The 21,232-nt window shown below is 44.8% G+C and overlaps 1 protein-coding gene across 1 annotated transcript in view; it reads right to left on the reverse strand.

Moving 5' to 3' along the window:
* The window catches only part of CD151 (CD151 molecule (Raph blood group)), a 194,507-nt gene that overhangs the window by 28,149 nt on the left and 145,126 nt on the right, over positions 1-21,232 (reverse strand). Inside the window, exons 4-7 of the mRNA XM_069624019.1 lie at positions 21,059-21,133; positions 11,257-11,361; positions 10,006-10,164; positions 8,791-8,877 (exon numbers count right to left, since the gene is read on the reverse strand). Coding sequence (XP_069480120.1) covers positions 8,791-8,877; positions 10,006-10,164; positions 11,257-11,361; positions 21,059-21,133 — 426 coding nt within the window. The remainder of the gene's footprint in view (positions 1-8,790; positions 8,878-10,005; positions 10,165-11,256; positions 11,362-21,058; positions 21,134-21,232) is intronic.

A 21,232-nucleotide genomic window follows, 5' to 3' on the forward strand; every position in this document is an offset into this window, starting at 1 on the left:
CTAAGGTCCCCCCCCCCCAATGTCCCGTTGCTTGCAGTTTATAGGCCTATGCGTTTCACATACCTGCGTGGACCTCTGTTCCTGAACAGACTTTGCAATTGTTGGCTGTACTTCACACCAAGCCCTCCTCCTCCCGCCTGTAAACTTGACTGCACAGTCAATATAGCTTTGAAAGGTTGGTCAGAAAGTAAGTGTAACCTAATTGCACCCCCGTAGTTGGCTTCACAGAACCCCTCACCATGCTGCATGTTGCAGGCACAGCAAGTACACACATTTCAACAGGTCAGTGAATTTCTAAATGTACATGCCAGGTTTCAGAGGTTAAAGGGTACATAGCAAACATGCCACATGATGGAAAGAACATTTTGTATGCAAGTTGGAAAAGCCATTGACAAGACAAAAAGGGAAATGGGAAGCTAAGGCACTGAAGGCTCTACAACACTGGACCTCTTGTGAAGAGGCTTCTCCACACTACCACTGTCTTTTCAGGGCTGCACTCATTACAGCGCACAAGGGCAGCGGAATTAAGAAACCAAGTGGTACCATGAAACCTTGCACATGATAGTGGGGGCTCAAACGTGATACCTACTCCACCCGAGCACCCCGGCCATGAAATGACATTGCCTTTATTTTCAGAGAAAAGGGAAGAAATTGCAAACAATGGGTCACGGACACCCGATTTGATAAAATATGGTGACACATTCCACCTGTTAAGGGAATTATTCAAATCAGAACATACACATATACTGACAGGGGATGTTCACTTCACATTATACAGCAAGCAATGAAGGGGCTCTCAGCACCCCAACACAAATGGAAAGCGTATGCAACACATGCCCCCGATTTCCAAGGAGGATGGGACACTACAGGCATATTGCACTAGAGACCTTTGAACACATGGTAATATAGTCCTCGTCGATGGACTAGCCCGATTTCTGTCTCTTAATCAATGTATTTGCAGTAGGAGAAGGGGTATGTTCTACCCAGAGTGGGTTCAGCAGGCCCATTCTCCTTGTTGCTGGTATTTTACAGCGTTTATGGCCCCCATTTACCAGTAGAGCTGTGACTTGCTCTTGTACACAAGGCTTCAAATTGTGAGTAATACTTATTTTCCCAGAGGGTGCATTAATCAGGTTGGTTTAACTGAAGTCTGTAGTGATCACATGCCATTGGCCATGAAGACGCAACCATATGAAGTGAGGTGCTGTAGTCAAGGAGAGGGGGTAGAAAGGAACATCATATGCCATGTCACCTTGTCCTAGCACATGAAGCGATTGGCAGGAGGGACATTCTGCCATTTCCGGGCCTCTAAAGGTCTCCATTAACCAGAAGGCAACTGCTTAGGATTCCTGGGGACAGTTCCAAGGGACTGCAAGAATCTTAAGGCCTCCCAATAAAGTTTAAAGGAGGAGGAAAGGGACGTTGCGGTGGCCAAGAGGTTTGGGATATGTCTAGGGAGGACGGACGATTGGCACTCATCTGGTCCAAAAGTAACCAGGCGCTCCAGTGATGGAACGGTACAATGTAAAACCAGAAATGGCAGCAGGTAGGCAGAAGTTCTTGCCCTGATACTGACATTGTCAGTAATACTACCTGTATAAAGTTTGCAATACGATTGTGCAGAAATCCTAGATCTCTTGTTCTGTCCAGTTACCAGGACTCTGCTGTCTAAAGGGCCTTGCACCAGTTTCCATGGAGGGTCAAACTGCTGGCTCTTAGAAAGTAGCTCAAGCTGCTCGTGTCCAGTCAAGGGAACAAGGCACCACAAGTCCTTTTGTGGTCCAGGGGGCTCCAGTATCAGACACCAACAGTGCTTCACTGTCGAGACTGGTCTTGGATGGGCTCCAAATCTAGCAGATCTACTGCACAATGCCTCACCAATCAAATCATCCCATTTGTGCTTCAGGCACTCACTGCAGCAGTGAACAATGTAATGGTGTGGGCCCTCTCCCTTCATGTTACTTTGAGGCTGATGTCCAATCAGACACGCATCAATGCTAGTAGCCAGTGATTTTGATCCATGCTAACATTTGGCAGCCACCCGTTCCTTTGGGGGCTGCCACATTAACATTTGAGTGTTTTATTTGCGACTTTGGGTTAGACAGTGTATTCACAACCAAAGCACCGCACCATTTCACAATCGTATTTGAGCTGACCCAGAAACAGCATGCCATCAGGCAACACCCATATAGTGCTGAAGCCGTGACATCCATTTTGTCCATGCTGGACTGGTTTCCTTCCCTACCTGACATCAGTGGTCAAGTGAGGAAAGCCCCACACGCAGGTCATCATGCATTTCACATTGGCTGCATGTGGGCAGCCAGAGCTTTGTACGTCACATTCTATTTTAATAGGGGGCTTGGCACCAATCTCCAGGCCTCAGATTAGGATTTGTGATGGAATAATAATAAGAAACGGCCTGGGAAAAATGCAATAATCACAGGGGCCTTTTTCCAAAAGAGCAGCATAATAGCTTAGATCCAACAAGACCCAGAACCCGATTGGCCCATAGTGAGTAACTAGGACCCGTCTTCATTTCAGTATCACTTTGTGAAAAAGGGGTGGGGAGGGAGACCTAGAACAATGGTCCTGTGCAATAAATTAGGAAAAACATCTTATACAACAGTGGTCTGCAACCTTTGGCTCTCCAGATGTTTTGGACTACAACTCCCATGGTCACTCACTAATACTTATGTGGACTAGGGCTGGAGAGCCACACAATGCAGACCCTTGCTATTTGGAGAGGATTCTAGCCCATCCCTGAGCCATATGTTGGGCCTTTGGGATTCTGCTCGGCAACAAACACTGCATTGTCGAGATATCCACGAGAAAGGGTCAGGACTGTGAGGCAATCCAGCCATGTATAAATAAATAAACAAACTCCAGCAGGGATACTTATTTACTTATAAAAATGCCCAATCCCTGAGGCATCACGTCGTTGTTATGTTTTTTTTTAATTTGTTGTAGGTTTGTTAATATTGAATGGAGTGGGTAACGCATTCCAAAGGATCGGTGCGGAAACTGTAGTTTCAGCAAACTGCACCCTTTGGTGGTGCTGAAGAGCCATGGACTGCATCTATACCGCAAAGAGACAGTGGCCCAGATTGCGTAACCATCCATCATAGTGACATAAAATATTGCAGTAGTGCTGTTCGTCTACATGCTAATTTACTTTGTGGCGCCAAAATAGATGGGTATGTGTAGAGGGGGGAAAGAGTAGTGCATGGGGGGGGGCTCCCCATTACAAGTAAAAACATTAGTAAACCTCCCTATAAGTACATTACCATGTAGTAATTAAGTTCGATGAAACCATGTAGAACCTTTTCAAGTTCTAAAAAATTGCTTTCTGCTGCAGAATATTTAAGTGCAAGTACATGTGGGGACCACCAATCACATCCCCACTTAATGAATTACAGGGGGGAGTCCCCCCCACTATAATCTAAGCACTCGAGGAGCCGTTCCTAAACTACCACTTAAATTCTTTCAGAATAAGGTCTGTTTTTTTACTTGAAAGACAAGACCAGTGTGGTACAGCACTGAACACCATTCAGCAGATCAGTAATCATCCAGGAAAGTCCTCTTGACAGCTTTGGATGATAGCAAGACTGCATTTGCACCCTAATACCAAAGTACATCTCAACAGTGTATTGCACCGAAGACCAAGAATGGATATAGATAGATACAGGAGGTACAGCACTGATCATGATGAGACTGTCTCACCATCCACAGCCAATGGGTCAAGTCACGCACAGCCCAATTTTGAAGCAAATGAAATTCATGGATCGCAATGAGCACTAAATATTTTTGTGGGCCTACAGAATATTTGCAGGCCTATTGCTCAATTCTGTGAGGAACCCAAATGCAGCGATAAGCCACCAGTTAAGTGAGCTATCGCTTATTCTAAAGGTTGCTGGGGGAGGCAGTGGGCATCCAAACATCTTAAATAGTGGCCAGCAATGGGGATGACTGCATGTCCTCTGCATATCCTGCATGGGCTCCTGTTATTTTTATTTTGTATAATTAAAAGCAATCATAATGCGAGCCTTGCCTACCCGGTTGTTTGGGTACTGTACTAACGAGGTTAAAACAATTTGACAATCATAAAATCAATCATCTCAGAACACATAATATTATACTGATAAACAAAATCAGAAACAACCTAAATAAAGAAACTGAAAGGTTCAGATAAAAAACCATTAGTTATTTGGCAAAAAGAGAAAAGTGATCAGCTCCCTACAGAAGGACAAAATAAGACGTCAGACACAAGGAGATGAGCAAATTAATCCAAGATCATGGTGAAAAAGGCTGGTCTCGGAGTCTGAGCCTTTTTCATTTGGGGATCTCCAAGAGTTGCGTACAAGCTCTACGGGGGTAAAAAACTGCTGCTACTTTAAGACGGAGCAACCCATGTAAGTAGTGACTTGAATAGAATTCTAGCCTTAAGCGTGAGCCAGTGAAGAGAGGCCAAGATTGTAATAACTCAGTATTTATTTAAATTTGTATAGAGCGGCACACACCCGTAGGCCTCAGAGTTATGATGAAGACCCAACCTGTGACTCAATGAGCGTCCAGACATTACTTGCCTTTTCCCCCACATTGGTTCGCAAACCCCTTAATGTCCTATAAGTCCCCAGGCAGAGCCTCAAGTCGGCGCTCCCCATAAATACCCCATAGTCATGAGCCGCAAAGAAAGTGGATCTGCTCTGCTCCCGGTCTAACACACTGGCTGCTAGCAGCACATTTTTCGTTTTTTTAAGAAGACTACACACTACTGCAGCTACTTTGTGATCCAGTAAAACAAACCCAAAAGTCTTGTTCTAGGTTTAGAAGTCCATTGAGATGTCACAGTTAGGCTTCATTTACCGGGAAACATGGAAACAATGTGTGCCATATATTATGATCATAGCCTTGCCGTGACTCTGGGCTGGGATCTCAGAGTACCTTCACCAGATCTGGATGAAGGCATAAATGTAGGTCTCCAATTCGGCACTGGATCGAAATCTTGGGACTGCTTGCATGTGGCAACCACCTCTGCCTGGCTGACCTCCAAAGGTCCGAAAGGTGCAGTGTGCCCGATGTGAGGATGTATTTTCAGCCAGCCGCCATGAACTGCAAGAGAATGGGTATCTGCATCATAACTTTATCAACTACCGGGACTCTCACCCGAGGAAGATGGCGGAAGCTCTGCTAAGGTACCTGCCCTGAGCAACTGATGAGCCCTACGCAACACAGACATCTTTAAAGTACCAGAGGAAATCACACCGCTGCTCCCTTCGCATGACTTAGAGAGCACAGTTGGGTAGTTGGGTCTCTCACCACCACGACTCTAGGCTCAAATGAATGCCACTTGTTAGTCAATGCACATCTTGCCTTATTTGTAGGATCCCTAGATCCTCTGCATAGGGGCTGGCAGTAGTAACAGCTCATGACCTACTACGCCTAAAGCCTTTATCTTAATGTCTTTGTACCTCAGTGACATCCTCATCACCTTTTTGGTCAGAAAAATGTAATCCAAGCTACTGGAGTAGCTGCACCAAATCTAAAGCATGTTTCTGTGCTTCAGTTAAGCGGTCAAGGGTGCTTCTGCCGTCCTCCTTCACTTGGGGCTGCAGACGACATTCCGTGCTGGACCAGGATGGCTTCCATAGGTTTGCCACTTGCCTTTGTTACACTGAACAAAGTTGGCCCATAGGAAAACTTAAAAGTGCAACCAGAGCAAAACCATGACGGCCTAAACTTTGTCTACTCAGCTTCCCAATAATCGCTGTGCTTCCTATCGACTTTGTACTGTTGGCTTTCTTTAGCCCTAACTCCAACCTCTGTTTTACGGAGTCAAGTCTGAACCCTTACAGGCGAATCCTAAAAAGCTACTCTCTCGGGAGGCAACGTGCTTCGCCTTGGAAGCAACATGACACGTAGCAACAGAGGTTCGATCCCCGGGTCAGCGCTTAGAAACCTCTGGGTATTAAGCGTGTTATAAATAACCTATCATATTATATCCTGTGACATACTACATTTAGCATTCACTTTTCTGGTGCGTCATTGCATGTTCACCACCTCTTTCCAACAGTGCTCCCCCATTACGAGTATATTTCAGACTGTTCTGCTGTGTTTTCCAATGGGAGAGTCAGGCATGTAAAGAAGAGACTTGTAAACTTGGCGGCGTGTATTCAACATCCTGAAATCTAAACAATAGTCGAGGAAAATCCTAACATATGGTCACATTTACAGGTTAGAAGGGGAGCAACAGGATTAAAGCCCACTCTCAACAGGCATTCAGCGACTCTCCAGCCAGTAAGGTATTGCACTCATTAACATGCGATAAGCCCAGGTGGAAGAAAAGGCTTTAGTTGCCAGAGAAGGTATAACCTGCACTCTTGCTTGAGCTCACTTAGCAATAAGGATTTTAAAAGACAACTTGGTATCAAAGCAAAAGCCAAGTGAGAAGATACAAAATGGATAGTCGTTTATTAAGATACCTGGAGGGACCAACCAACAGGAACTCAATCTTGGTGGTGGTCAATCTCAGATTGACCAGTGCATCCGGGCCTCAATGGCAGTCATCAAGAGTACCGTTGTCCTCCTCGAGAGACACCCGAAGATAGTATCTTGTGATCTACACACCGACTAGATCTGACAACAGTTCTATATACAGACAGAAAAAACAGGGGGGGGTACAGAACTGACCCCTTGAGCACTACTGTAGTCTACCAGAGAGGAACGATCCTATCACCTCCAGGTAAACAACACATAGGCGTGACCTACTTAAACAAAAAGGAGTGTCTTCTGGTCCACGTTGTCAAAAGGGTACAATAGATCATTTGGATCTACAATTTGGGTGAAAGGATCCCTTCCTGAAACTGACGTTTACCCATGCAGCACTCAACATTTTGAAGGCTATGCCAATTTGACCGATTCCGCCATTCCCCACAAAACAGAGGAAACCATCTTTAAATGTCTGGCCAAAGCCTGCCAGACTAGTCCCACAGAATTGCACTCATACTTCCGAATAAACAGAAAATATGCAGTTGATGACTGAGAAGTGAAATATCTCCCTTCATCAGCATGGTCGCCTTCTAATGTGGCGACTGCACCTTCGTTCTCTGAAGACTTAGGGCTTAGTGCAGTAGTGAAAACAGCCTCAAATTAAGCATTTAGGAGAAACTATCTGACCTGCATGTATTCATGATATAACGTGATGCCAGACAAACTAAGTGCTTGTAGAGTTAGGTTCAAAGCTAGGGGAATAGTAGGAGCACACGCACACGCACACGCACACGCACACGCACACGCACACGCACACCATTGCCACAGAGAAGATTTTGTCTGGCCCGACCACTAATAGCAGGATACAAAATGACTAATTAATGCAAAATTAAATATATTCTATATTCAAAAGAATTAATAAACACAACCTCCTTGTAGGATTCTGTAAACAAAGTACTGTACATGAGTGAATGTAGGTCAATGTAGATGTCCTATTTTTAAGTCCGGGCTTGAGACAACAACTCACAGGGCCATCTCATCGCAGACCCAAGTGTACAAAGACCACCCTAACTGCTTTTGTAGAGGTAGAGTTAAGAACTATTTGAATATGAGGAGTGGGGGTGTGGAGGAATTGGAGATTATGTCTTGGCATTGCCCAAAAGAGTCTGCTTGTGCTCGGCGGCAGAGTAATGTGCTGGGGGAAGCATATGTCACATCAATAGAATATCCTGTATTTAGGCAAACAAATAGGCTTGCCAGCAGAATATGTATTACTCAAAGACCTAGAATTTGGATAACACTAGCCACACATGATACTGAAAACAGTGCATTGCTTTTTACTAATTTAGTATGGCATGAAATGGGAATCCCTTGTTCTTGAACTGCACAGAAAGACTCCAGCAAAGTAGACACTGGGCAGTACTGATGGAGACCGAGCAGCCAATCATGGCCAGCTTCCCACAGTGCCCCACCAGTGTAAGCCTTGCACACTAATCACAGCCTCAGTTTGCAGACACCTCCTAAATGCACATTAACTCTGAAACATGTTTGCAACTGGAACCCCATTAGTGCCCATTTGTGGCTATTGCGTGGGGGTGTGTTCAGTCTCTGGTGTTAAGAGTCTGACCAGACACCACACACTTCTATTCTTCTCCAACTCCAGAGGTATACGTTGGGTCAATTAAGTAATGAGATCTTTACCCCTCAACACTCAGACCTTTTTAGTTGAGATGCCAACTCATATCTTTTGGATTGATTAAAGCCCAAGACTTGACAGCGGGGTATGTGGGTTTTGAGCCAAGAGCGCAATAGGATCCAAGGACCACACTATTTTCTCAAAAAGGGAAAAGGGGGATTAAAACCAAGATCTCCTGGTTGAACAGGCAACATCTTAACCACGAAATAGGACAAAATGACTGAGGGCAAAAAGTCTGAGGCCCAAAAGTCAGACCACTATTTCTTCGCAGATATACATATATGTGTGGGGTGGGTAAAGTTAAAAAAAATGTATAGGGGTAAGGTGGGGGGAGATGTAGGGGGGGTTTCTCCTCAAATATATATTTGCGAACAAATTGAAAAAAAAAAAAAAAGTCGGACTTTTGGTAATCTACTTTTGCATTCGGTCATTTCACGCAGATCCCTTAACCACTACATGCAGGTTCCTTTGTCACCGTTTGTAAATACTTCCTTAGATCCCCAAAGATTAAATATTTTCTTCACTCGATGAATTCGCATTTTGTTCAATAGACACATTATGTATGTACCCGTGAACATAACTGTTTCCCTTCATGGATCACAACTTACCTGTACAAAGGCAATGCCGAGCCCCACGGCCCCAATGATCCGCAGATGGGCCTGGATGAAGTGCTCTAGCTTGGAGATGCAGCCGCCCTGTGGAAAGGAGAAATATAGAGCAGACAGTCTTTATTTAAACAGATATGACATTCCCCGCTACTTGAAAGCCACAGAACCCTCTCAATAGGGGATGAATAAGAAAACCACATTGTACAACTGGGACTGTTCCTCACAAAGTCCTGTTGGACACAGTGAAAAACGCCTTCATGGTTGGAGCAAGTCTCTTCCTATGAATCACCTTTCTTTACTTAAGACAAACACACTAAAACAGATATCCTTCCTTGCCTCATCTCTCGTTCTTCAAAATAGACAGACAGCCTGTACTTTGCCAGCACATAACCTGACCATCATATAGGAGGCCGCTCTTCTCCCCAACATAGACTCACAAGGTGTTTGTTTCTCTCCCCTTTGCATCCAAACAGGGGTGCTAGGCCTCTTAGAGATCATACTTAATGTCTTGTTTCCATTCCATCTTTGACCCTCTCCATTAGGCACCACTTCACCATTTGCTTTCAATCTTGGTCTCCTCTTTCCATCAGTTACAGTGTCTTCTGCTTTCCACTCTGTCAATTTTTATAAAGGAAACCAGTTGCTATTTCCTCGCAGTTTTCATCTCCCATCTATCTATTACAGATGGCATGTCTCAAATTTCCCTTCATGCATGTCTCCTCTTTCCTACTACAGACACCAAGTTGTGCCTTCCTTGCAATCCTGGCCTCCACCTGTCTACCGCAAACAATGCCACTCTCTTTCCAATAACACAAAAGATGTTGAATATTGTTCTGTGTGCGGGGGTGGGGGAGAAGGGAGGGTCAGCATTTACTAATGATGTTTTTAATGACCAATACAAATGTGTTTCAGAAACACTTGAAAAGGGGTCTATGGGAAAAGGGACTTCTTTTTTGCACTGAAACATCTACTCGCTTGAGTCCTGCCATCGCAAGGATCTACAGGCAAATCCCTCTTACCTGGTAACACAGGTTTGTCCAAATACACAACTGAATGGAAAACAATTCTAAAGACCAGCGCACATCACAAGATGTGGTTGTACAGGGGATGTTCTGCAGAACACTCTGTACTGGACCTACAAAAAGCCCAACAACAAGCAGAATAATACCTCGAATAATAAAACCAGAGATCAGCAAAAATAGGAGTCCTGCTTACTTCAATCCTGTAGATGTTGGAAGGGTGAGCTCTCGTGCCGCATAATGGGGTGACTGTCTTGCAGCAGCTGTCAGGGACATGGCGGCCCTTTGCATCATCAGACTTGATCCACGAGCTGACAGTCCAGTCAGTGTAGTTTGCACTGCCACAGCACTTAAACTTAAGGAACATGAACATCAAGCGGTTAGCAATGGCAGAACGTAGGCTCATCCTGAGCACGTACAAACATTTGTGTCCTAGTTCTCAGAAACCTAATTGGGGCTTGTGCAATTTCTTGTCCATTTCATGTTGTCACAAGCCCTGTGATAGATTCAGGATCTTTACCGGGAAGGGTTGGAAATCTGTGGCCGACCTTGAAATACAAGGTCTTGCCCATCTATGGCTGCACGGGTCAATGACCTTGCAAACCTCCACGGGAAGAGCAAGGAGCTGCCCATTCACGACACTGATCATGTAAGGAGCAGAAGTTGTCAACAAAGAAAACTGGTATTGAGATGTGCAGCCACGAGGGAAGTATTGTGTGCAGGGAATCCAGGAGGCAATGCTTGGGCACACAGTACTTGCCACCTCCCATGCCCCTTGCGCTCCCTCTCGTTTTTACTCTCTTCCTCTTTTCGCTCCCTTACTCTGGAATGCTCATCCGCTCAGCACTACTTCTTCCTCTCCCTACTAATCCCACTCTATATTTAAATCCAACTTCCTAGCTCTCCTCCTTTCTGAAGAACCATTTGCATAGCATTCTACGTTGCACACCTCCCCCATTCTCATCTCCCCCTACCTCTCTACGACAACTCCACGGCACTTATCTCTCACCGCTTCATCCAAAAACGTAGCACTTCCCCACTATGCCGTTCTTATATCATGCTCTACGTTCCTGGTCCCTGCATCAACCGCCCCTTCATCAGCTGGTTTTATATCCACATCCTCTCACCCACCGTTAAGGACCCTGGTCCTCCGCTCTGTAAATCAATCTTAAAAGGTTTTATAAGCATTTTTATGCAGAAAATGCATCGTTTTCCTTGTAATTTCGGTTTAATAAATAACAAATAAAGTTAATTATAAGGTGCTCTCAGTATTTATACTCTAGGGGAAGGTACAAAAGCAACCCACAAAGGAGACAGAAAACTAGAGAGGCAAATCTGTAGCCATGTTGGGGCAATTAATTCACCCGATGCCTCAGTACACATGAAGGGGAGCAGCGGCAGCAGGTCATGCACAAGCACACCACATCCTCTACGGAGCGGTTCTTACCTCCTGCTGTAGCTTGTCCACGGCACTGGTCACCTTCTCCTGATCCGGCTGCTTGTACTTCATGGTCATAGTGTCCCTCAGGTTCTGCTTGAGTTCCGTATTCAGCTGTGAAAAGATGTTGAAATGAGGGAGACACCATGACAGATTGTTCACGATTCAGCTTTGATAATCTGCTGGCACAACGGGGGCGCGCTCCCAGCCGACACAAGAGAGCGTGCTCCCAGCTGACAGATAAAAGCACGACGACTGGCAGAGAAAGATGGTAGCCAGCAGAGATGGAGCCACTAGGAGAGAAGCAAAGCAGTTAGCAAAGATACACAGTCAAGTGAAGAATGAGAACCCTTCCACCAGTTCAGAAGCACAGTAACAGATACGAATAACGGAGAATGACAGCCAAAAGGACACACACACACACTAGTTGATAAACAGGACTTGCCAACAGAAACACTCCTGTAGGAGAAACTCCATCGGAGCAAAGACTGATACTACCTCGAAATAAAATCAGTTAACGAAAAGACAAGCCAGCCTTTGCCATTCAGAGATCCTTTACATTGACCTCTGTGTGAAAGGGCATAGATCCTCCTCTACTGCGTCTCAGCCAACGTCATGCTCAGATGGTCTCTAAGGTGTTGACATGGATTCCAACCTTTGCTACCTTTCTTTAGCAGACGTGGGCTTCCCCTCCAACACTCAACAACCTCGGCAGAAGCAGAAAACAGATGCCTCCAACTCGGACCTTATGCAGCACCATGCACAGCAGAAACAGGACCCTGAATGCAGGCCGCTTTTCTCAGACAACCCAAGCAGTGCATGACAGTAAATTTGAGTGGCAGAGGGGAAGTGGGAATATGCAGCACATAAAGGTGGGGAGAAGGTTTCTGGGGAGTTAAGGGTAGGGAGAGATGTCTTCATGCACTAACTACATTCATGTCGAAGCAACGACTCCCAACACACAAAGTTACACACAGATCTCAACCTGTCGAGTATGCAGAGCGGGACAAGGGTGATACTTTGTGGGATACCACCACTTAAGCCAAAGGATGATCCCACTTAAGCCAATAGATGGGACCTGATGTGTGGAGGGTGATCCCACTGAAGTTTCTGCAAGGATTCTGACTCATTCAGCAGTTGGAGAACAGGATCCAAAAGGAGGGGGATGCCAAACACAAGGCAAGTTGAGAGTTGTGAAAGCATGCAGCAGATTCAGCACAACAGGAAAGAAGATGCACGTTTACCTGCGCACACATGGGGGAGCACTGCAGCATTAAAACAGAGACAGCAAAGAACCAGTGTTACGCACAAAGCTGCAGAGAAGACAGGCAAAGCTACAAAACCGGGGCAAAAAGAACAGCACAGAGAGGCAAAACAGTGGGATGCAGAATCCAAGGGTGTATTAGGGGGTCCAGGGGCTTAACTTATGCCCAAACCTCTAGGCACCCTCCCACCGCACATACATGGCGCGAGGAAGCAGCATCAGAGCAGCTCGAGCCTAGTACCCCTACCCTTCTCCCGGACAACCCCATCTACATAATATAGGGCTGAAGTGCAATACATAAGTCCAATATTTCCCTCAATTGTCTTGATCCCTCCAGGCACCTAGTGCAATACCACCCACCTCCAGACCCTATTAGTCAACCTAGCATTTACAGACCAGGCCACACCCAAATATCCTCACAAAAATCTCAACGAGGGTATCCCCACACAGACACCAGCAAACAAACTGTCCCAAGCCACAGCAAAGGGGATGCAAGTACTTGATGGGCACTATCCAGTTAAAGAAGCATTGGCAAATCCAAACGGGGTATGCCATTCCTAGAGTAAAGCCGCGTTTGGGTTTGTAGTATGAACATACGCTATGCTCGTCTTGAGAAATCAACACATACAAATTAAGTGCGAGAACAATCCCAGAAAGAAAATAAAACTTGTTCCCAAGCAGAATATTGAACAGATCCAGCATTGGCAGTGCAAGCTTCAATCACACACAGATGGCAGCAGAGCAAGCTTTGCTCACATTGAACATGTGCAGACAGCAGAAGTGCAAAGGTTTCTCAGACTGCGACACTCCCTGCATCGACACTCCCTGCATCGGCCCCAATCGCTTTGTCTGTGTCTAGTCTTCAAAAACGTTTCTTTTCATTTTAAGATAGGTTTGCTCCACTTGCGTTCAATGTCAGGCCTTTCTGTGAATTCCTTATAAAACAGACTTTTCTGGGCAGAGCAACAGGTATACAAACAGTGTTAAGGGAATACAAAAAGGAAAAATAGTGCATCAAAAGAAATGTCAGAATGGTTTAGGTAACTCCCTTCCCCATGTTCAGCAGCACAGGGTTTCGAGAGTTTCTTAAAAAGTATAGGTGGATGGCACAATTCTCTCAGTCTTGCACACTTTAGCTTAGTTGTACAATTAACAGTTCAGGTTTGGGCTTCAATAGTTTGGCAGTCCAATCAATTCCTTTGGCGTCGTCCGCCTTGTCATAAATACTCAGTTATACTCTGACTTTTACTTTGCCACAATTCAACACAGGTTTCCCTCCACCGGGCACAAGTCTGCCTCTCTTTTCACATTCACCTTTTCACAGTGCAGCACAGGCTTCCCACTGCTGGGATCGGGCCTGTCGTTCTATTTGTGGGGATTCCCTTCCCCACTTTCCTTCACACTTTTCACATTCACCTTGTCACAGTTCAGCACAGGCTTCCCTCCCCGGGCTCGAGCCGGCCTTTCTCTTTGTGAGGGTTCCCTTCCCCACGTTTTGTCTTTTCACTGTCGAAGACTTTCGAAACTGCAAGGATTTTTCGTAGACCTCTGCATGACCACTTCGACTGCTCTTTAAACAATTAAACCATCACCAATCTTCCTCATCTCGCAACACCAATGCCTTTTGGTACTTGTAGTTTCTCATCTTCTTCCCTTTGGCCTCTTTCAAAGTTCATATGCAATACCAATGCTTCTTGGTATTTGTAGTTTCTTATTCTCTTTACGTTGACCTCTTGGCATCGTTCAAAGTTCATGTGCAACACCAAAACTTCTTGGTATTTGTAGTTTTATTCTTTTTACTTTGTTCCCCCTTTGGCCTCTTTCAAAGTTCATATACTTTGCCCTCTTGGCATATTCAAAATTCATATACTTTGCTTTTCACTCCTTCAACTTTTGTTTGGGATTGCGGTTACTTTCTTGCGTTTGGTTACTGTTTAATACATTTCAACTCAGAACATTTTACAGAAGCATTTGAATGTGTGATTCCGCCTCGAAGGACCACTCTGTTACTTTGTATACTTTCCTTTCACAATTCAGCAATTGTCCTTTCCATTCTGTGTTTTATCGGCACACGCGCAACCTTCAACTTTTGGGCTACAGTTACTTTTCCTTTTAACACAAACCAGGCTTTTGTTGCCTTTGAAAACGCACCGGTCGCGTCAATTGGTCTTCAGTCATCAATGACTTTCATGCAGCAGTCAAGGCTGTTACCAATGCCTCCTCTGCCCCTCCTCAACTCTCGTTCTCTTGGGAGGGCCAGGCTGCTTTGAAGTACCTTGGAGATTTCTCTCTTCCGCTCACTCGGTGTCAGTCTTGGAATGCTTACGGCTTCCAGAAAGTGGGGGATTCTCACCTTACTCTCTCTCTCTCTCTCTCTCTCGTTCTTCGCGACTGCTGATCAGCCCCTTAGCCTTCCAACTTCCACAGCCTGAACCGCCTCAGCCCCAAAAGAGCTACACCTTCTCGTAACTAGCCTCGCTCAGAGTGTTCCTGTGTGCACCACCTTTTATCCTGAAAGAGTGTTAATAATTGGCAGGTGTGCATCGTTAGGATAACGTGCCTGGCATCATTAAAGGGACAGAGACATTGCAAGTCAGGAGAGGTCATGTTTCTGGCCTCATTCTTCATCTTCCTTGGCTCAGTAGTGTTGTCAATGTGATGTGGGAGGAATTATGGGAGCTCTAGTTTCCCATAAATAAGCAGGGATTCTAACTCTCAAGATGCTAGGGTTTGTTGTGCTAAGTTTTAAGAATAAATGAAAGGGCCTACAATGTTCCCCGTGCCCCCAAGACCATGCCTCGGACATACAGGTTATGCCACTAATGTTCATGCATTGTGAATGTATTAATGTGATACCGTACTTACTTTAAATTGGCTGCGACTGGAAGGTCTCCCAGTCATAGTAGACCAGACATTGCTAAAATAAGGCTGTGAATGGGTTGTTACTAAGTGCTCGAAGTAGAACAGATAAGATTACTAGATAAATCAGTCAGACCGATATGCCCTGCATCAACTAACTGTTCTTCAGTGGATAAGCAAAGATGAGATGCATGGATTCACTGAAGTCATTTACCAGTTTACGCCTAGTGCCCCATACTAAAGAGACCAGATGTTGGTGTTGGTCACACACAAAAGGTGTTGCTGCTTGTTAGTGATGCCCCACTCCCATGCCAGTATCTGATGTATACTAGAGTAAGGTGCAACTTAGTACCCTGTCCAAAGGCAGCAGCTTTAACAGTTACGATTATAGCAAGCCAAGAAATATGGGGTTTGCCAAACCTATGAGCCACCAGAGTTCTGTGTCCGTTAGCGCTGTACTTCCTAGCTGTGAGGGAGGATGAATGGAGACAAATTGAAACGACAGCCAGTGACAGTGTAGAATTTTGGACGTTTGGTCTCCTTCCGTTTTTGTTGTCTCACGTAGGTACTGCCCTTTCACTAACCAGGCCAGAAAGGACAGTGTGGGGAACATTTACCTGCATAGCAGAACTCCCCAACATCACCAAACTGCATTTCAGCAGTACAAGAAGAATGGCTGCGCTGGCTCCGTTGAGCACGATTGACGCCTCAAAACTGCGTTTTGCAGTCACCAAAATAATGGCTGCACTGTCTTTACCAGGCACATATGAGGCGAGATGAAGCATTGAACACCCCGTAAATTGCTGCAAGTTATTTTCTCCATTTGCATCCAAATGAAGATTTCAAAAGCAGCCCAGTGCAGCGCTGCTACACTGGCAGCTTCAAAACTTCCAACCAAAGAAAAGTAAATGTTCTGCGGTGGAAAGTGGCTTTGCACTGATGCCATTTCCATTTTTCAACATGACACAGTTGGTTGCTGTAAGACACTTTTATGTCCAGTTATCTTCAGACCATACATCAGCAAAGGAGGGCAGTCCACCCTGAAAGGCATGATGTGTCAAGTCAAATCTGTAAAATAGCAGAGACATTCACTCCAGCCGCATGGCAAACGCTTTACGTTTGCAACAATATAACAGTCCCAACCCTTCAGAAAAAGCTCTCTCCTTTTGCTTGATGTCAGTTTCAGAGAGCCCTTGTGTTGGACAGATTTCTGTGTATTATAAATCATATTCAGAATATAGATGCAAGTAAAAATCCACATTTGTGAAAGTGACATCCAAGAAGAACTAACCCATGTGTAAAAGGGTGCTTTTGACAAACAAGGAAATGCCTTTTAAAAAGTGAAATGTTAAACTAAGGCCTGTGCTTGCAGATAAATGTGATGGGGGTTTGCTTTAAAATGTATACATGATACTTGCTTTCTGGTTAAAGAAAGGAAAACAAATAAATAAAAGTACTGTGAGGCCAGCAGAACAGGTTTGGCAGGCCTTGGCTTCAAAGGGCCCTGCCTCCCCTAGGAACAGAATCACTTTCTGCAAGTGGACCTGCCGCCTTTGGCACATGAAAGGGGCCAATGTGTAGAATCTAGCACCCTCGTCAGACGAAGCAGCACTGCTCCAGCATGAGACAATGGACTGCCCTGGCACAGAGGTGTCAAATCCTCGGACACTTCCTCAGCTGGAACAGGCTAACTTCAAAGGCAAATCCATGGCAACCACTGGGATAAGTTGACCAGAGCCTGACCTTTGGCTGGGGATTGGAAGGATTGCCCATATTTGGAAAACAAAGCCAGCCTTTTGATTTCAGAGACTGTTCAGATAATGCCATTTATTTCAGTGATCAAAAGGCATATTGTGAAATTATGACCGTTTAAATGTCATGTTTGCGCCATTAAAATAAGATGTTGTAGGTTTTCCTAGCATGTTGGGGACGCAAACGCCAGGAAAATGGCATTTCTGGGGAAAGCTTACATGGTACAGCTTTGAGAATTAATGAAAACACGCCCTATGATAATATGTATACATATATACAATTGTAGAATGTTAGGTGCATTGCACCGTTTTGAGATTTGAACGGTATATTCTTGGTAAAATATGTGATCTGTTGATATAATTTTCATCAGTGTAACGGGTATTTTGGTGAAACAAAGGTACATCAGAAAAAACACCCCCTAAAAATGAGTCATAGGCTGACCTATCAGATTTAGAGGTATGTCTAGCTGAGTTCGGCCCACATAGTAAAAATACTGTGATGTCATCCGGCCTATAAAGGGGGGAGACATTCAGACAGACGGGACAGATTCCAGACACACAGATTCCAGAAAGACAGACATTCAAGACATTCAAGAAAATCCAGCATTCATAACTCAACGTCCAGAGATCCAGATATTCCACATTCACCCAGCAAAACTCCAGATTCCAGAAGCCAGGCCAGAGGTAGCTGATCTTACCCAGGAGGCTAAACCTCTGATCCTGAATTAAAACCCTACAAAAATCCCAGACTAGGCCCAGCTGTCCCTTTCCAGGAGAGCCCAGCTGATGCACCTCGCTATCCAGTGACTAGACTAGTCCCAGCTGTCCCTTCTAGGAGAGCCCGCTGCGCAGTGACCAGATCTTGCCTCGCTATCCAGAAACCCAGTTCGCTGTCCAAGGTACCCCATTCAAGTGCTTATTGTGAGTATTTCCCTTCCGGAGTAACCACAAACAGCATCCCTTGCTTTGTTACCTTGTAGTAGGTCCAATCCCATAGAAATCCTATAATTACCCTAGGAAAATTCTTCAAATTGTCAAAATCCTCTGTGTATCTTGACCCTTAATCTCCATGTGTTAAAACCATTCTTTCCAATCCTTTTAGTCCATTGTATAGGTCCTTTGGAATACATTAATTAATTCCCACATAAAGAGACATGATGTGAGGAGGTTAAAACGGCAGCTTAACCCTTTTCACGGCTGCGTTCCCTTTTCTAGCCACTAAAATATAGTCTTAATGAAACTTGTCATTTTCCTTTTCAAACCGATTTTCCAGATTTCAATTGCTTGCATTTCAAAACCGATTTTCCTTCCCCTTTAAGAATCCCATACTGTCATTCATTCTGAGTTACCCTTTCACTCTCAGATCATCCCTGTGAGGTGTCTTGGTACTGTAGCATCAAAACCGAATTCCGATGTTGCCCGTCTAGCCCAAATTCCAAACCGTTTCACCATTTTAAACCTGTGAATGAATCAATTGCAATTTCTACAGGAGTTATTTTGCTTCAGTGTTTTAACTTCCAAAGTTGATTTTCTGAACTGTATGCCTATTGTTAGTGCATTACCTTGTAGTTTGCTCGTTTTCTGACTTCTTTGATACTGCCATACTCATTTTTGCCTTACTCATTCAACCGCACATGTAAAACCGAGATTTAGTCATTCCGAGTGCTATTTTGCTCAATTTCAAGGATTTTCAAATCGATTTTGCCTCCCATTTGGAGGGGGAGGTCGGATTTTCATTCTGTTTGATGCCTAGCATACTTGACTCCACTACTCCTTTCAACCCACACAAAATTGCGTTAACAGGGGTTTGAGGGAGTGTTGCAGGGGGAAACAAACTGTTGTGCGATCAGGAAATTCCACCCGAAAAGTAATCTTGCCTTTATTCAATTGGGCGTTGTACATCTTATGTAACAAAGTCAAACTAAGTGTATTCTTTCAATTTACAGTGTAATTATCACCACACTGGTGATTGCTGCCCTATATTGAATGTGTTTGATTCTTATCCATAATTAAAACTAAATAATTTTAATTTTAACTTATCACACACTGGCCTGGGTTCATGGTCTATTGCGACCCAGGGTATTTGTAAGGGGGAGGGGGGCGGGGGGTGAGACTGGTTGGGTGCCTTCCCAAACTGAATTAGTAATAAATCAAATAAAAAAGTGTTTTATTGCGCGCTGCATCCCCGGCCAGTAGAAAGAGTCCTGTCTGCACTGTACTGTGCCTTTGAAATCCTTAACAGCCTGCCACTGCAGATCGCTTCCAGGTTGCACAAGAACCAATCCTGTGAAGAGAGCTCACTTTCACTCTCTGTACTGTTTAGCAACGCAATTCTCCCATAAATAAATCAGGTGTTGTATGGGCCTGCATAAGAGGATCTGGACCCCAATGACTAAACATTTGAGTATAAGCATAGGACTCCTCTTGGGAGGAAGAAAAGCATTATTTAAAGAAACCACGAAACATCTATTTCTCTTCTTTGTGAAACACCCAGAAAACCTTTGGCCCCTGTACAGAACCGCAAGGGCCAATCAGGAAGTGGCTTCCTGGGGTTACAACTAATCACTGAACTTGCCATCTAAGTGACAGTAGAGAGGTAACAATAACAAAAAGCAAGGCTGCAATGGCTACAATGATTCAGTGACAGTGCAGGCAAGGAAGTAACCAGCACACCTCTATACTTAAGTGCTTAGGTGGTCACAGAAAAATTATTAAGCCCCGAGGTGGGTGGGCCTTAATGCGAGACTTATCGCCAGTGTGTTTATAGCCGTTCGCAACCTGGCATGATTGCCATGGTGCCAATAGCTTTTTTGATTTTAAATTTGAGAAACGGTGCGTTTGCAGTTCTTAACTTTCAAAAAACAACAAAACAAAATGGCTACCATGGACGCAGGGAGGAGTTAACTACACATAGTCACTTCTCCCTTTCCACAAAGGCGAATACTGCAAAAGGGCGGGACTGTGGGTGGGGCGGAGAGCAGCGGAAAGGCTAGGAGGCTGCAGTTAAGTGGGACCTGGGATGGAATGGTTTTGTGAGTGGGTGGGGGAGGGTGAAATGGTGAAGCACGAAGGGGGAAACTGGTGCGGAAATGCTTTCATCCAAGGAGGAAATAGGAGAGCCTCCCGCTTCGGAGGAGGCTCAGATGGCGGGCAACACCATAAGGTAAAGTGCACCTTTGGAGCTTGCGGATTGGCTTGGAAGTGTCAGTAAATCACCAGCCGGATGCAAACATAATTTAGCTTTCCCAATTTAGGATTATTTCATGGTTTTTTTTTTGGAGCAAGCAATGAATAAGATCTGCTTTTTAAACATGTAACTTCTCTTTGCTCCTAGCGTGGACATGATTAAGACACTAAGGGCCTGATTGACAGAATTGTTTTATAATGGTGCAATCCTATAGGAAAACGCTCTGTGAATCAGGCCCAAAGTCTGAGTCTTTGGAGGCGCTAAGCCTCACCGGTTTTGCAAATCCTGTTTTTACAGGCTAAACCACCCTTAACCCAAGCTTTCATTGTAAAAGCCACTTCCCCCTCCGACCCCATCATAGTTACCACAATTTACTAAAAGAGGTTCTCTATTTTTGAAATGGTCTAACCTGGAAATTCCAGAATACATTTCTTCACTTTAAGCGATCATTGAAGTACTATCATTGAAGTACTATTAAGCTGCTCTTTCCGAGGTGACCTGTGCATGCAGCCACAAGCTACCGTGGAAGGAGACTACATTTGAGCATTTAAAAGGGACTTTCTCAAATCAGCGGAGGTGAAACTTAAAACGTCTCCTTTGGAGGGGGGAGTTCTAGCGTCCTTGGCTAATGGTGGAAAAGCATACATGAGTAGATACGTGGGTGGACAATCACGGAAATGTAGCCACAACAACAGACAGATGCGCACTCATTGAACCACACCCTCCGCCCACCTCCTGCCCAGCCATTACCTGTTGGTAATAGATGTACGCCAGGATTCCCGCAAGGATCTCCAGCAGGAATATGCAGAGAAGCAAAATGAAGTACTGCAAAAAAGAAAAGAACATGCATCCAACTGTTAGTATTCACTTCAAAACAAGGTGTCCAGGTACAGGTTTGGTCATTGGGTCCCAATATGAGCAGTT

Source organism: Ambystoma mexicanum, chromosome 11 (assembly GCF_040938575.1).
Source record: "Ambystoma mexicanum isolate Mex_15411 chromosome 11, UKY_AmexF1_1, whole genome shotgun sequence".
NCBI classification, from domain to species: domain Eukaryota; kingdom Metazoa; phylum Chordata; class Amphibia; order Caudata; family Ambystomatidae; genus Ambystoma; species Ambystoma mexicanum.